This window comes from Peromyscus maniculatus, chromosome 16, assembly GCF_049852395.1.
Source record: "Peromyscus maniculatus bairdii isolate BWxNUB_F1_BW_parent chromosome 16, HU_Pman_BW_mat_3.1, whole genome shotgun sequence".
Lineage (NCBI taxonomy): Eukaryota > Metazoa > Chordata > Mammalia > Rodentia > Cricetidae > Peromyscus > Peromyscus maniculatus.
The window spans coordinates 13,064,260-13,080,715 of record NC_134867.1 but is presented as its reverse complement, the minus strand read 5'-3'; the positions used below and the strand labels follow the sequence as shown (position 1 = coordinate 13,080,715).

The 16,456-nt window shown below is 47.0% G+C and overlaps 1 protein-coding gene across 8 annotated transcripts in view; it reads right to left on the bottom strand.

Annotated features, from left to right (window-relative positions):
* Afg1l (AFG1 like ATPase) overlaps positions 1-16,456 on the bottom strand; it is a 189,122-nt gene that overhangs the window by 21,761 nt on the left and 150,905 nt on the right. For 7 of the 8 annotated variants that reach the window (XM_076552378.1, XM_076552379.1, XM_076552380.1 and 4 more), the window contains 2 exons: positions 14,830-14,900; positions 14,473-14,573 (listed from right to left, as the gene is read on the bottom strand). The exons of the other annotated variant lie outside the window; for it this stretch is intronic. In XM_076552378.1, the coding sequence (XP_076408493.1) occupies positions 14,473-14,573; positions 14,830-14,900 (172 nt within the window). The remainder of the gene's footprint in view (positions 1-14,472; positions 14,574-14,829; positions 14,901-16,456) is intronic. 8 annotated transcript variants of the gene reach the window in all.

The window sequence follows — 16,456 nt, the reverse complement described above, 5'->3', positions numbered from 1 at the left end:
ATCCTCTTGGGCTTAGATATGTAAAAGTGCAATCAGAACTGGAGATGAAGTGGACATCGAAGAGTTATTATTCTTCCTCCCATTCTGCTTTCCACATCACGAGAATACTGGGTAAAGACGGCGATTCATCTGAGCAAGGCTGAATGCCTCTCCGTGCCGCCGAGAATACAAAGGGCCAAACCCTTCAAACCATGAATAACACTGTGGATAGAATTATTCACTCCGTCCTCTGGCCAAGAAGACAACCTTGAATTATCTGCAGCCCAGATTTTATGAAAACATTCAAGAAAACCCTGGGCAGCCTTAGCCCACCCCATCTGACCCCTCCACACTTTTTCTGGATGGAGAGAGGTGACTCATCGTCTACTCCGAGGCCGCTGCTTTGCCTTCGCAGCTCAGTTTTCTAGATTAAGTTAACTGAGGTGGGAAAAGCCACCCAGAACGTGGACAGCACTACCCACGGCTGGGGGTCTGGACTGAACAGGCAGCAAGCCCCAGAGTCCGCCTGTCTCCACCCACTTCCTGCTGGGATCGCAGTCACGCCCACCAAGCCTCACTTTTCCAGTGAGTTCTCCATCAAACTCAGCTTCCTGAGCTGGCATGGATGGCAAGCGCTTCCCTGAGCTCGCTCCGCATCCCTTCCAGTTTTCAAGACTACGTAATTTCGTTTTCTTTTTGCTGTTGTTCTTGAGACAGAGTCTATTGAGGCAGTGTGTAGCCCTGGCTAACTGTAACTCATGCAGACCACAGATCTCTATGTCGGTCACAGGATCCTTCTACCTCTGCTTCGTGCCTGCGGGAAAGCGGACCTGTCACCACACTGACCCATCAGTCATTTTCCTGTCACTTCAAACCGGCTATTAAGCATATATTTTCTCAAGTTTGATGTCTAGAATTGTGTGTGTGTGCACATCTGTGTGAGCACACATCTGCGGGAGCACACATACATGTGTACATGCACATATATGAAGGTCAGAGGTCGATGCTAGGTGTCTTCATCAGTTGTTTTCTACTTTGTTCACTGAGGTAGGAGTCTCTGGATGCGCCTGGAGCTCTCTGGCTCAGCTAGTCTCTTACGCAGGTAACGGAACTAGAATCTGAACTCTTCATACATGGCAAGAAACTTTATCTTCTGAGCACTGCGCAAGGCCCTAGATCTAGAATATTGTTATAGTTAATTTTTAAAATTATGTGTATGAGCAAGAGCGGGAGTGGGGTTTGGAGTGTGCGCATGTGAGTGTGTGCACGGGAGTGTGTGCATGTGAGTGTGTGCACGGGAGTGTGTGCACGGGAGTGTGTGCAAGGGAGTGTGCGCATGTGAGTGTGTGCATGGGAGTGTGTGCAAGGGAGTGTGCGCATGTGAGTGTGTGCATGGGAATGTGTGCATGGGAGTATGTGCAAGGGAGTGTGTGCATGGGTGTGTGCACGGGAGTGTGTGCACGGGTGTGTGTGCAAGGGAGTGTGTGCATGGGAGTGTGTGCATGGGTGTGTGTGCAAGGGAGTGTGTGCATGGGAGTGTGTGCATGGGTGTGTGTGCATGGGAGTGTGTGCATGGGAGTGTGTACATGGGAGTGTGTGCATGGGAGTGTGTGCAAGTGAGTGTGTGCACGTGAGTGTGTGCACGGGTGTGTGCTCACGTGAGTGTGTGCACGGGTGTGTGCGCACGGGAGTGTGTGCACGGGTGTGTGTGCACGGGAGTGTGTGCACGGGTGTGTGTGCAAGTGAGTGTGTGCACGGGTGTGTGTGCATGGGAGTGTGTGCACGGGTGTGTGTGCACGGGAGTGTGTGCACGGGAGTGTGTGCACGTGAGTGTGGGCATGTGAGTGTGTGCACGGGAGTGTGGGCATGTGAGTGTGTGCACGGGTGTGTGTGCATGTGAGTGTGTGCATGTGAGTGTGTGCACGGGAGTGTGTGCACGGGAGTGTGTACAGGGAGTGTGTGCACGGGAGTGTGTGCATGGGTGTGTGCATGGGAGTGTGTGCACGGGTGTGTGTGCATGGGAGTGTGTGCATGGGTGTGTGTGCATGGGTGTATGTGCATGGGAGTGTGTGCACGGGAGTGTGTGCATGTGAGTGTGGGCATGGGTGTGTGTGCATGTGAGTGTGTGCACGGGAGTGTGGGCATGTGAGTGTGTGCACGGGTGTGTGGGCATGTGAGTGTGTGCATGTGAGTGTGTGCATGTGAGTGTGTGCACGGGAGTGTGTGCATGGGAGTGTGTACATGGGAGTGTGTGCACGGGAGTGTGTGCATGGGTGTGTGCACGGGAGTGTGTGCATGGGTGTGTGTGCATGGGAGTGTGTGCATGGGTGTGTGTGCATGGGAGTGTGTGCACGGGTGTGTGTGCACGGGAGTGTGTGCATGGGTGTGTGCGCATGGGTGTGTGTGCATGGGAGCACAGTTCCCTTGTAAACCAGATGCCCTGAGGCTGGAGTCGGTGGTTGTGAGCTCCTGACGTGGTGCTGGGAGCTGAGCGTGGGTCCTTAGTGAGGGCGGAGCTTGCTCTTGACTGCTGAGCCATCTCTGCGCCAGGTTCCAGAGTTTTTAACCTCAGGATTTTCATTTGTTTCTTTTTTATATTTCCAACTTCCCTTCTAAGATTTCCTATTTTTTACTCACTACTACTAGTATATTTTCCTTTGTACCTTTGAACATACATGTAGAACGCCGCTACTTTGAAAACTCTGTCTAGCCTGGTGAGATGGTTTAAAGGTTCAGGAAACCTACCACCAAACCTAACAAGCCCAGTCCGGTTTCTGGGACCCAGGTGGTGGGAAGAGAGGGCTCCATCCACTGTCTTCTGACCTCCACACACACCCTGCCCTGCGGCCAGCCGCTCCCCACTAATAAATATATGTGACTTTAACATCTCACCTCTGATCCCCACATTTGTATCCCAGGCTGCCTCCGTTGGTTACCTTCTCTTTTGAAAGTGGGTTGTTTTCTGGTGCCTGCCTACACCTGGGGATTGGGGTCCTCTGGCTTGTGCAGAGTCGGGATTACTAGATGTACTGATTTCTTTCAGCATTCCCACCTTAGCAGATAATTAACCGAGGCAGTCTCAGACTTTAAGCTGTCTTCTGTGAGACACACCACACGGAGGCCTCTGTCCAGGCTTCTGCTGTTCTTTGCTGTGCGCGCACAGTCCACAGGCAGCCTGAGTCTGTCCGCAGACGGTTCCTTTGCGACTGTTTCCTCCTTCTCTGTGTTTTCAGCTGCTGTGGTCACGCGGTCCCCCCCACCCCACGCCCCACCCTGTGGCTCCCCAGGCCATAAACCTGGATAGATTCTATTGAATTTTCAACAACTAAGATAAACTGTGATCTACCTTCAGGAAAAAAAAAAAAAACAACTATAAAATGATAAACTCACTACAATCAATCCTCTCTTCCCAGAGCTGACTGCACCCTAATTTCTCTGTGCGTTTGATTGGCCATGTCATTGGGCCAGTTGTTCCTAAGATGTCGTCCAGAATTTACAGGTGTGGTTAACAAGGGGGCTGGTCACATAGAAGCTGTCCCCATCACTATGGAAGTGTGACAAACCCTCCTGGCTCGAGACGCCACTGAATCATCTCTATCATGTACAGCTCCGTTCTCCACAGCGACATGAAACCTTGGAGGGAGAAAACACGGACGTGGCCTCCAGGGTGAGCATCTCTCTCAGATTCCTACCCTCCCAGGGCCATCAGAACCGCTCACTCTGCAGCTCTAAAGCTGGGCTCCTCCTCCTCATCACCCCCGGCACTCTGCTCGGACATACCCCGTCACGCTAATAATCTGCTCAGTCTACTGACTCCTGCACCCACCACATTTTCTCTTCCGAACTGAGACAGTAAGAGTGGAGTCTGACTCTTCTTCATCCTGTACCCAGGCCCTCACTGTGCCTAGAACTGAGCCGGCCTTCCACTGCTCACTCAGTAAAGCCTCGCTGATGGTTATGGAAGAGTCCACACGGTGAGAAGGGCGGGAGTCTGTCCATTAGCTTGCACAAGGCAGCACAAACAGTATCGAGCATGTTGGGTGCCGGAGCCCAACCTCCCCAGGAGGAAGTCCTGTTCCTCGGCCTCCGGGAACAGCCTGGGGAAAGCGGTAGCCCTTTGGGGCCCTGCACAGCTTCACAAAGCTGCCTGAAAGTCCTGGGTTCAGGGATCTATGAGGAAGAGGAGGCGGAGGACTCTGGCTCGGGAGAGTCAGTTCTCTCCTTCCGGCATGTGGACCCCAGGAACCGGACGGGTCAACGAGGCTCAGCGGAAGTCTTCACCACGGAGTCAGCTCACTGGCCCTGACAGAAACTTCCGGATATTTATTTTTATATTTCTCACAATAAAAGCATATGGACATGAAAGCACTAAGGAAAGAGTTGCTGGCCCTTGAGTCAATATATCGATTTTGAGGTGGAAATTTTAGATATATTGCTTTTCAAAAAACTTGAATTATTCCTGTGGCTTGTGTATATGACGTATGCTTGCGTATGGGCACACATGTGCCAGAGTGTGGACATGCCACAGCAAGTGTGTGAAGGATCAGAGGACACCACTGAGGACCTGGCTCTCTCCTTCCTCCATGGGTCTCAAAGTGAAGCCAGGGCTACATGGCACATGCTTCTGCCAACTAGGCCATCCCACCGGCCCTTAGATATGTTTCCTTCTTAAAAAATATGCTGGTTTTTATTTTATGAGTGTATGTATGTGTATGATGTGTGTGCCTGGTGCCCACAGAGGGCAGAAAGAGACATCAGATCCCTCAGAACTGGAGTTACAGATGTTTGTGAGGGGCCATATGGATGCTGGGAATCCAGCTCAGGTCCTCTGCAAGAGCAGAAAGTACCTTTAACTGCCAACCATCTTTTCAGCCCCAGACACCTTCTTGATTAACACTGAGACATTAGTAATATCTGGCCCTAAAATATGTTACAATCTTATAATTCCTACGATACAACAGTAATAGGATTTTCCCCCTCAAAATCTTCTATTTGGTTCAACATTTCACTATTATTTTAGGAAACAAAACAATGTATTTTTAACAATTTCTAAACTTTTTCTATAACACGTATTTCAAAGTAATAAAACATCTGATGACATATCCTAATTGGCAATATGATAAATACTAAATGATTTCCAGTCAACTGATCTAAAGTATGAAGAAGGTGCCTCAAATCATGTTCTCTATGACAAAATTTAAAAATTAACAAAATATGAGAACTCTTGTCTGCTACTAGATTTGATCCACAAAATAATTGTATCCCTGAGACAAAGGCCATCTTGAAAGTGTGCTATCCTTGGTACTCTTCCCCCTCCCCTGAGACCCTCTGGGAATTCCTGGGGCCTCCAGCATGCAGGGAATGGACAGGTTTTGAAACCAGTCACAAATGGCACAACATTAAGTATTCTGCTGTTTTTTTCCTCAAAGAGGCAGCAGTGGAGTTTGAGGAGTCCACGGCTTGCAGAGTTTACAGTCTCGAGTCTGGCTGGAGAGATGGCTCAGTGGCTTAGAGCACTGGCTGCTCTTGCAGAGGACCTGGGCTGGCTCCCCAGCACCCACACATGGCTCACAATAAGCTAGTTCCAGGAGATCTGACACCCTCTCCTGGCCTCCAGGGGCACCAGGTATGTGCAGGCAAAATACTCATATACATAAAAGAAATTTAAAAAAATTGTCTACAGCCATAAACAACAGCCACCAAAGTTCCATTCTTGATCAAGTTTGAAAACAGACACAGGGTCAAAGGGTCCTGCCTAAGAAATTGCCCTCCAACAGAAATGTTCAGAGGCCAGGCGGCTGTGGTGCACGCCTTTAATCCCAGCACTTGGGAGGCAGAGGCAGGCGGATCTTTGTGAGTTCGAGGCCAGCCTGGTCTACAGAGCGAGATCCAGGACAGACACCAAAACTACACAGAGAAACCCTGTCTCGAAACAACAACAACAACAAAGTTCACAGAGAGAGAACATAGGAGTGTGTCTCTTAAGCCTGTTTTCCTTCCCTCCTGACTCCTCCTCATGTTCCCGCTCACTATGGACATGACCACCATGACTCTATGTCTGAACGTTTTCAAATTTCTAATCTAGCCTCTCTCTCATGATTACATCTCTAAAAGTCTTTTTTTCTTGCTTTTCCTTTTAAACTGGTAAAACACATAGAAAGTATCAACAACCTGTAGCCTAATATAGAGAGAGATTTTCTTGGAAGACACAAATCAGTCAACAATGACTGAAAACCTACAACCTGACAGGGAACTATTTTCTCCTTTACGGCCCCAGTCTCAGAATAATGAAATAAGCACACGGGCCAAGCAGTTTGTGTGCACTTTGTCTTTTTAAATCAAACTGTGGTCTAGGGCAATTATGAGAATTTATTCCCCAACCGTCTATCATTCTAAGACCCCACATGGGTGACATTTATACTTAACCAAACATGCTCTCCATTCCTCTCTGTAGGTTACAGTGCACCCCCAAAGTGACGCTACAAGACAAGCAGAGGCCATGGTTACAGAAGATGTGCCCTGGCAAACACGTGGGAGAGACAGACAAGGAGCGTTCAAAACCACAACTGTGACCGCGGCTCTTGAAAGAGCCGACCAGGCAGGAAAGACAGAAAACAAAACACATGGCATTGGACTCAGATTCCTGCAAGCAGCAGACCAATTTTCCACTAAGGTCTAAGCCCCTTCAGGCTTTCCTGTTACTTCTGTTTTAGGGAGGGTGGCTGCCGCCTTATTTAGAGCATGGCTTTGTCAGGAGTCAGCATAGGTAAGTGACAAGGAATTCCTCAAGAACGCCCTTGCTGCTGGGAAGAGAGAGGGTCACAGAGATTCCTGGGCTGCCTCAGCCTGCTGATGAATGCCTTCATCCTGATGCTAATTACCACTGGAGCATCCAAAGACTACCAGCCTGCAGCCTGGGCCAAATAACACCGATAAAAGCTATTCATCCTTTAGCATTTCCTGACAGTGTGCCAAGACAGGCACACACCAGAAGGAGTTCCCAACCAGTGGTTTCATTAGGAATAAAACCAAATAAAGCAGGCAGTGGAAGGAGGGCTCCATTCATGAATTCCCTAGAAGATCCTATTTGGTAAGACTTGTAGGTTAACAATACATAAACTAATACGATTCAGTTGAGAGTAACAGACAGATGGAGGCCAGTGCATGAGACATCTATTCCTTGAGCAGTAAGGGCAAACGAGAGAGAGAGAGAGAGAGAGAGAGAGAGAGAGAGAGAGAGAGAGAGAGAGAGAGAGAGAGAGAGACAGAGACAGAGACAGAGACAGAGACAGAGAGAGACAGAGGAAGGTGTCGGTGAACATCTACAAACAGCCATGCATATGCATGGATTGGTGTCTTTTCTGCGCAGACTTTCTGCAGACACACCTGGCTACCTGTCATTTGTAAACCACAGATAATGAAGTGCTCTTGCAGTTACCTGTGAACGCAGTTATTGGTTGAGGAACCAATTTTCTGCAGGTGTAAAAATTACATTTCTCAAAAGGAAAATTCAGGAATAGCCAGTTTACTCATTAAGGCTTTAGAATTCAGCTTTGGCTAGCTTTCTCCGAAATGATTCTTTCATTTTTGGGTCACAAAAGTTTAACTGTAATGCAAATGGACCCTGGGTGCTATGGTTCCAGGCCCTCTGTTCTCTTGAGAATAATCAAGGAACCTCAGGAACTTCCATTTACATGGCTTCTCTCTCCTAACCTTTGTTATTAATATATTAGAAATTAAAACGGAGGAAAAATTTAATTCTTTAAATCCATTGCAATCCACAATCATAAAAACCATTACATTAAACCCATAACATTTTAAAACTAGTTATGTTTTGGTTTGTGGGTCAGTGGTTAGAAAGCTATTTCTAACAGCCTTTCCAGATTATTATAGGATTATTCCTTGATGCTATAAAGACAAAAGGGAACTGGCTTGGAGGAAAAGACAACTTCGTGTGGAAAATCGGAGCAGGGCTGTTGAGGGCGAGCATGAGGAAGACTTACAGAGAGGCCTCAGGAGAAAAACACCATTCTGTCACCAAAGGCCTGGCTAGGGCTCCTCAAAACCACCAAGGTCATCAAAAATGAGAAAAGTCTCAGAAACTGTGACAGTTAGGAACTAAGGAGATGATGACCTCAGAAGCCAATGGCATCCTAGGACAGAGAAGGGACAATAGATCGAAATAAGGAAGTGTGGATAAAGTAGAAACTTCATAATACTGTATCAGAGCTCAGGCGTTCAGGCTACATTGCCAGCAAAATAGTAATAACATGAAAGATGTATTTAATATTTGTTCATTAAATGTACCAAACACATTAATAGAAGGTGTTAACAATAAAGGAACCTAGATTTGGGAGCAGATATAAACACTCTGTACTACGATCTCTGCAGGGAACCATGGAGTCGGCCTGGCCTCGGTCACTGGTTTCTCAGGTTCGAGTCCATGGCTTCTGGGGCATAGTGTGTCTTCCGGTTCCTGAGAGACTGACGCACTCCCTCAGGCAGTGAAGCGTTCAGGCTGCTGTGTGTTTCTCTGTGTGCTCCCTTCGTAGTCAAGGACGCATGGGAACGTGACAGCACAGTTGGTCTCAGACATTGATCCTGTGGACCCTGTATGGCCTGCAAGCTTTACTGTATCCTGGCCACTCCAGCTGTATGGATCCTGGCAATGGTCGTTATCTTCCGTTTCTGATAAAGGTATGAAAAGTCTGATTGCTCTCAATAAAATTGTCACGGCCTCGGCTGTGCCGTGGCCCCTCCAACTGGCCTGACTTCGTTCCTCGTGGCCACACCAGGTGACCTCGGCCCGGTAAGTGCGGGCGCTTACAGCTCTCCATTTTTCTTTTTTCTTTCTTCCTTCCTTTCCTTGTTTTCTCTGCAGCTTTCTGAGACAATATCTCACTGCAGCACAGGCTGACCTAGAACTCACTGTGTAGCCTAAACTCACCTCAAACTCACAGTGACCGTCCTGCCTCAGTCTCCTAACTGTCGGGATGACGGGCATGGGCCACCACACCCAGGCTCCTCCCACTGTCGCTGTGAACCTGAACTGATCTAAACCGTTCAACGAAGCTGACAAGGGGCAGTTTTTCAAATGCTTGTGGCACAGTCGACTCTGAACCAGTTCTGGTGTGTGCACAAGCACGTGCATGGGCGTGCATTTTTAAGTGACCTTTACTTATATGTGTCACACGCACGTGTGGACGTCAGAGGACAGCTTGCTGGAGTTGGATCTATGAGATCGAATCAGGCCACAAGGCTGGAGGCGACCTGTTCGGCCGCCATCACCCCGGCCCCCAGCTTTTGAGGAAAAGTGTACTGTGTAGCTCGAGCCGGCCTCAGACTCCCAACCCCCCTGACCCAGCCCCCCAAATGCTGGGATTCTAGGTGCATGACACCATACACAGCTATACTTTTGAATTATTATTTTCTATTAGTCTTTCTGCCTTTTTCTTCTGTCATGTATGTTTTTATAAGAGGATGCATTAGTTAGTTATTGGGAAATGTTGTTCTAATAAACTAGACCTTCCAGATGTTGAAATGTTTAATTATATAATTACCAAAACATTTAGCTAGACATGGGAGCAAATACCTGTGATCTCAGACTTAGGAAGACTGACCAGGAGGACGAGGAATTCAAGGCCAGCCAAATCACCGAGAGACACTGTTCTAACCCTGTTTCCTCTCCCCTCCTCCTCCCCAAACTCCTGAAATCTGCATTTGTTGAGATCACCATCAATCTCACCAGAAAAAAAAAAAATGTTAAGAACTGGGAAGCTGGGGCTGGAGAGATGGCTCAGAGGTTAAGAGCACCAACTGCTCTTCCAGAGGTCCTGAGTTCAATTCCCAGCACCCACATGGTGGCTCACAACCATCTGCAATGAGATCTGGCACCCTCTTCTGTATACATAATAAATAAATAAATCTTAAAAAAAAAAAAAGAACTGGGAAGCTGTTGGTATCTTGATGGCAGAGACAAGTGCCACAATGGTAACTTTCACTGGCTTGCTCACACTGCATCATCAGTAACAAATATGGCCCCTTTGCTCACACTGCATCACTGGTAACAAATATGGCCCCTTTGCTCACACTGCATCACTGGTAACAAATATGGCCCCTTTGCTCACACTGCATCATAGATCACAAATATGGCCCCTTTGCTCACACTGTATCACTGGTCACAAATATGGCCCCTTTGCTCACACTGCATCATCGGTAACAAATATGGCCCCTTTGCTCACACGGTATCACTGGTAACAAATATGGCCCCTTTGCTCACACTGCATCATCGGTAACAAATATGGCCCCTTTGCTCACACGGTATCACTGGTAACAAATATGGCCCCTTTGCTCACACTGCATCACTGGTAACAAATATGGCCCCTTTGCTCACACGGTATCACTGGTAACAAATATGGCCCCTTTGCTCACACTGCATCACTGGTAACAAATATGGCCCCTTTGCTCACACGGTATCACTGGTAACAAATATGGCCCCTTTGCTCACACTGCATCACTGGTAACAAATATGGCCCCTTTGCTCACATGGTATCACTGGTAACAAATATTGCTCACTGTTTTACTTGAAATGACAGTCTTCACTCATTTCCAAGAAATGTCTGTCAAACACTGTGAGGAAATGTCTGCCAAGTTGAATAACCACAGTCTGTCACTCAGTCTTCTATGTAAGAACTGGTACTCTCTTGGGGGGGGGGCGGCTTTCCCTCAAGGCAGCCATGGTATTTGGTATACGGGAGTGTCTCATAAAGGCTACCTCTCATTTCCTCACCAAAAGAAAAAAAAAATATTGAGAGTACACGTTCTCAAAGTTGAAACTTAACGAAATGAGTCATTTTTCCTGCCCTGTGGGGACTGGGCTTCGATGGAGCTGTCTCCACTCGGTTTGGGGACTGTGAGTGCCCAGCCATGGAGGACACAGCATGGTGTGATGCCACTGTCTTAATTCATCGGGTTTGCCCGTCACTTTTATAGCACCATTACTAGAAATCTCCCCCCAGTGAGAAGAGCAGAGTGTCCTCTGTTTGCCCAGCAGTATGTGGATTTCAGGACTCCTGGGGGCTCACAGGGACCCCTACAGGTCTACGCCTACTCCATGCAAACCACTGACATAAAGAACTACTAGACGTGCCACACCTCTGGGTCCAGAAAACATACATCATCTGGCTTCACTGTTCTTTGGGGTAGCTCTGGTAGGAAGGGAATGTGGGGAGCAAAGTCCATGGAACACCCCACCCCACCCCTGCTCCCCACAATCCTCTAAGAAGGCATTTTCCACATCACAGCAGGGAGAGAAAGCAGCAGTATCTGTATGGAGGGCCTCTAGGACGGGAGGCATCTGCTTCTCCAGCTCGCTTCACCCTATCCAAGTCTAAGTTTACCTCAGATGTGGAAGTGTGCGAAGACTCTGAGCAGACTTCAAATCTGAACTCTACCAATGAACGGAGGCAGAACCTGCCAGACCCCCCCCACCCCCCCCACCCCCTCCACCCCCCCGCCGCCGCTGGGTGTAATGTAGAAGGAAAGAATGTAATGTAGAAGGAAAGAATGTAGCATCTTCTTCCCAAACCAGCAAGAGTTCAAGCCCTCCTTTTGCCATTTAGTAGCAGTGTGACCTGAGGAAAGTTAATTAACATCTTAGTGCCTCTATTTCTCCCCTATAAAATGGGACAATAATAGCACTACCTTTCACGGTATTAAACAAACCAATACAAAAAGAATGCTTAGAATGATGCCTTCTGCATGGCTCTGTTAGCTATTATTTTTATATGGCTGAGGGGGCCGGGGGGGGGGGTCTCCTGATTCGGACTGGTTCTCTGAGCATGACGGTGCTGAATCAGACTTGTGAAGACAGAGAATACTGAAGGTAACAAGAAACTAGATGTTGATCTGCAAGGTTACAGATGTGAGACTGTGCTTGGAGGAGAGAAGAGAGAGAAATGTCCAGGTGCAATGCCCTGGGCCCGTTTGGTTGACTTACGGAATATGTCAAGGACTTCAAGTTAAAACCTTCTTTGACCTTACTAACTAACACACTACAGATGAGTTGCTACCCACTTAAAAGTCTGTAGAAATCTTATTTCCCTCCCCTGTGGCTCAAAACCAGTCATTGCAGAGTGTCAACCCATTCGCTCCTTGCAGGATTAATGTTTTTGGTTTTTTTTTCATGATGATGTCAGTAGCAGCAGCTGATTGGAGCTCAGGCCTTCCAGAGACCAGCTTATGTAATCCAAAGCGGGAACCAGTGCCCAGATGTTGACTCCCATACCTGGGTTGGATGTGCTGTTTTTATCTTCACTGAACATCTTTTGGCAACCATGGAGTCTGGATCACAGAACCATTATAACTAATTAAGAGTTTTAGGCTAAATCTGAAGTTGAATGATTTCAAGGAGCCTCTTCATGCAACTATTCAGTCTCTGAATTGCCACAATTACAAGGCTGCAAAGAGATGCAGAATCACCATAATAAGAAAATAGCAGCGAGGAACTGACCACTTAAAAATTTAGCCCTTCCTCAGACGTCCTTCATCTGAGCACAACACTGGGAAACCGAGCACATCCCTCATCCAGCGTCTTGTCAGTCATCCGGGGCTTGTCCAATGCGGAAAAGCCTCCAGTTACCATGGGATAAAAGGCGAACTCACCCATGCACGCAACTGGCGAGTGAAGGGTCTAGCTAACCAGAGGAAGGACAAACTTTGGGGTAACGACTCCACAGAAACGCCAAACACAAACACCTGGAGTGTTCATGCACTGAAAGGATACCCAGAAATACGTGAAACCCTGGAATGTTTTATAGAAAGGGTTCCCCACGCAACTCAACAACCAAGTCACGAAGTGAAGGACATAATGGTTTACTGTTCTAGAATTTTGACAAGATAGTTATGCCAAAAACACATGGAAATCTTGTTATTGTTGTTTCTGAGAGTCTAGTTCATAGCTGCTACTCAATCCAAACTTTTGTCAAATAAAAGTGAGTTATGTTGGTATTATTTTCATTTTTCAATACTAAGTCCTGACCAACCTTCTTCCCATCACCCCACTCAGCAGTAAAAAGATTATAAGAGATTTGGGATTCTAAGTGGCCTCTTTCTGATAGATACCAAGTGTCCTGAACTAATGAGCCTAGGAAAGAAATACAGACACTCAGAATCTGCTCCAAAGGAGCCCTGGCCTCCTCAGAGGTCTCCATACCTCTGCCTGTTCCCTCTCCTCACTAGATGTCCCTACTGAAGAGAGAGGAGGAGCTTCATCCTTCACAAGAGGGTCTGTTTTAGCAAAGACAGTAAAGTCTAAACGGAAGCACAAGAAGATTCTCTCCCGGCAAGACAGGTGACTTTGACCTTAACACTGATGCGCTGATAGAAGCAGGCAGAGTCAAGTCAGCCACAGTGGGTACGGAGGCTGGGCTGCCACCAGAGGCTCTTAATTAATCCTAATTGTATTGCTTCTAAAGCGCTAAGCAACTGCAGGGGACCCACTGCTTTAAAGGTGGTATCATCTCTGGTTTAACGGTGACAAGTTCTTGCCAGCTATGAGTGGAAACACGCTCATTCCTTACTCAGCACGTATAAAGGAAAATGGCCTTCCCTTTGCCTCCAAACAGCTCTTCTGTAGTTACCCCAAATCAGAGACCAGGGGGTGATGCTTGACTGAGGAGCTACGTGCAAAGTTCCTTGGATTTCTCAAGACGTAGACTGGATGATGAGGTCAAATATTCTACTGAGCACGGAGAAGTCCCGAACTTCAGAAAGACAGAATTCATATCTATAACAGAGCTGCAAAGACTTTCTAATATATGGGGGGTGTGCATGTGCATGTATTTCATCTGTAAGACAAACTATTTATGAGATAATACCAATGCCATAGCTCTGTACATTGACTTCCCTTCACCTGGTCCAAACGGCTCAGATACAGCCCAGAAGCACAACAGTGAATTTGGGGAATGGCAATTCCTAATGACACACTTCCTTGGGTCACAGGACGCCAGCCACTCATCTCCTCTCCCCGCACACTCATCTCACCACACAGGCCAGAAGGCAACTTAGGGGAGGTGTTCTCTTCCTCCACCATATGCGACCGGGGAATCGAACTCAGGTGGTTGGGCTTGGCTGCAAGCGTCCTTGCGAACGGCGCCATCTCGCCGGCCCTTCCCTCCGTGTTTCTTACTTCCCTCACACGGGACGTTTACAAAAGAGCCTTGACGAGGATTCTGCTTCGGCTTCCAGCCACAGTCGACAGTGGCCTCTGCGTTTCTCGGTTTTTATTTTTCTGGAAAGCCCTTAAAGAGCAGATTTTGTGCCAGTACCTATGAAAATGGCTTGGCAAATAGATGAAAATTTCCCTGATTGAGACTCTGACCTCAGTTCTGACTCTGCGAAGAGCATTTTAAAATCTGAAACAGGCTGAAGGGAAGACGTGAAGTATTTTAACATGGGCAGGGCCAGCCAGTCTGGCCAGGCCTGGATACTTACTCTCTCACACAGCTCTTCAAATGTGCAGTCGGCAACGGTTCCACAGGCTTTATTCAGGCGCAGCTCTCTCCCTTGCACGTTTAGAATCCTTGGTCTAGTTACTATGGGAACATGAACAAAGACTCAATCTTGTCTGGATAATTACTATAAAATTCATCTCTTACAGATAGGAAATGCATAGCTTGATGAATAATAGCACATGATTCAACACATAAATTAGACAAAATGCTGATACAATGACTGCCACTTGAGCGTGGCATCAACCCATATACAGCAATGGGACTTATTAATTGGTCAGTGGAGATTGGGCATTGTGTTCTAAATGTATTCTCTTTCAAGAGAAATTAACTTACGTACAATCATTTTGTTTCTGGGCCAGCTCATCAAACAACTTATCCATGACAGCCTCCACATCAGCTTCACTTGTACTACAGTGAAAAGAATAATAGAATATGAAATTAATAACACTCGAAGCCGACATCAAACAGCTGCCTGGGCCTGCTTAGCTTTTCGCCCATAAAAAGAGAGAACAGGGTGATCTGCGCTAAATACAAACATTAGATTTAGAATACACTTAAAAAGCAGAGAATATTAACTCTCAGGTAGACGATCCTGCCTTATTTGCATACATTGAAAGACTTCTGAGCTTCTAGATGTTTCCAGTAATGAGACGATACAGAGAGAGTAAATCCATTAATCCTATGTGTACACAGGAACAGAAAGCAGCTGACTCGCGCTTGCAGGCCAAACAACAGCAAACAGGCAAGGCCGTCAAGCATCCAGCAGGCACCCTTTGAAATCTCCCCTGAGAGGGTGCACGTGAAATTAAACATTGAGGGGGTTTTTAGAAAAACCAAGCCCAGCTACTGGCGGCGAGGATGGAGCAGTCAGGATGGAATTGCTAGCTGGCAAACACCAACTTGAGCTGCACATCAGAAACTTTCTCAGATTCTGTGCATCTGAAGACACAGAGGAGGACTCCTGTCGTAGAAGGACAATTGCAGACCACAGTTTCTCTCCAAAGTGTCCCTGCTGGAGGTCCCCCAAGGCCCCTCCTCCGTGACGCCCTCTACGGCAGCACCATGGAGGAAGTCTTCGAAGGCAGCAGCCAGGGAGAGTCCACCACAGCCTTTGTATTCTAATTAGAAATCACCATATGCTTGAGGAGCGCACATATAGAAATGTGATAATGCTGTGGCCTCTCTTCTCACTTTTTTTTTTCAAAGAAGGGTTGATAAATTAACAGTCAATAGAAGAAAATAACTGGTAGAAGGAAGCTGTCCAAAAAAAAAAAAAAAAAAAAAAACCCAAACAACTTCAAGTGAAAATCTAAGTTTCCTCCAGTCCTACACACAAGCTTACACAAGATGACCTGCCAATATGCTTAATTTTGACAGAAATCAATCTTAACTAATTGTGGAAGCACTGACATCGCTTTAATAGTGTCCTGTGGAAAATTAGTCATTAAGATGGAGTTGAAACAAAAATCTTTCTTAGCAGGTTGCTGGCATTTAACATTCAGCTGCAGCAGACGCAACACCTTACACATGCAGCAGGGCAGCCATCTTGAAGGAGGCCAGTGCTGCCCGCCCACCTCCGTGGCTCTCAAAACTATCGTGTGCCATGGTTGACTCCATAGGGAATGCTACTTGACTTTTGTAACATCTTGTAAGACCTTTAAATTAAGACATTAAAATAACTACATGACATAGATAAAGAACGGTTCAGAGAGACAGTCACCCAAATTTAATTTTCTGTATTACTCTCGCATGCATGTTGAGACCTGAGAAAAATTTGTGGGAGTTGCTCTCTCCTTCTCCTGTGTGGGTCCTCAGGTTCAACTCAGGCCATCAGGCTTGGCGGCAAACACTTTTATCAGCCCCAAAAAGCAAACTTAAAGTTACCAAGAAACCACAAAGTCAATGTCAATGTCAATGTCAATGTCACATGAAGCACCTGGATGTTTAGAGGTCATTCTTGGAAT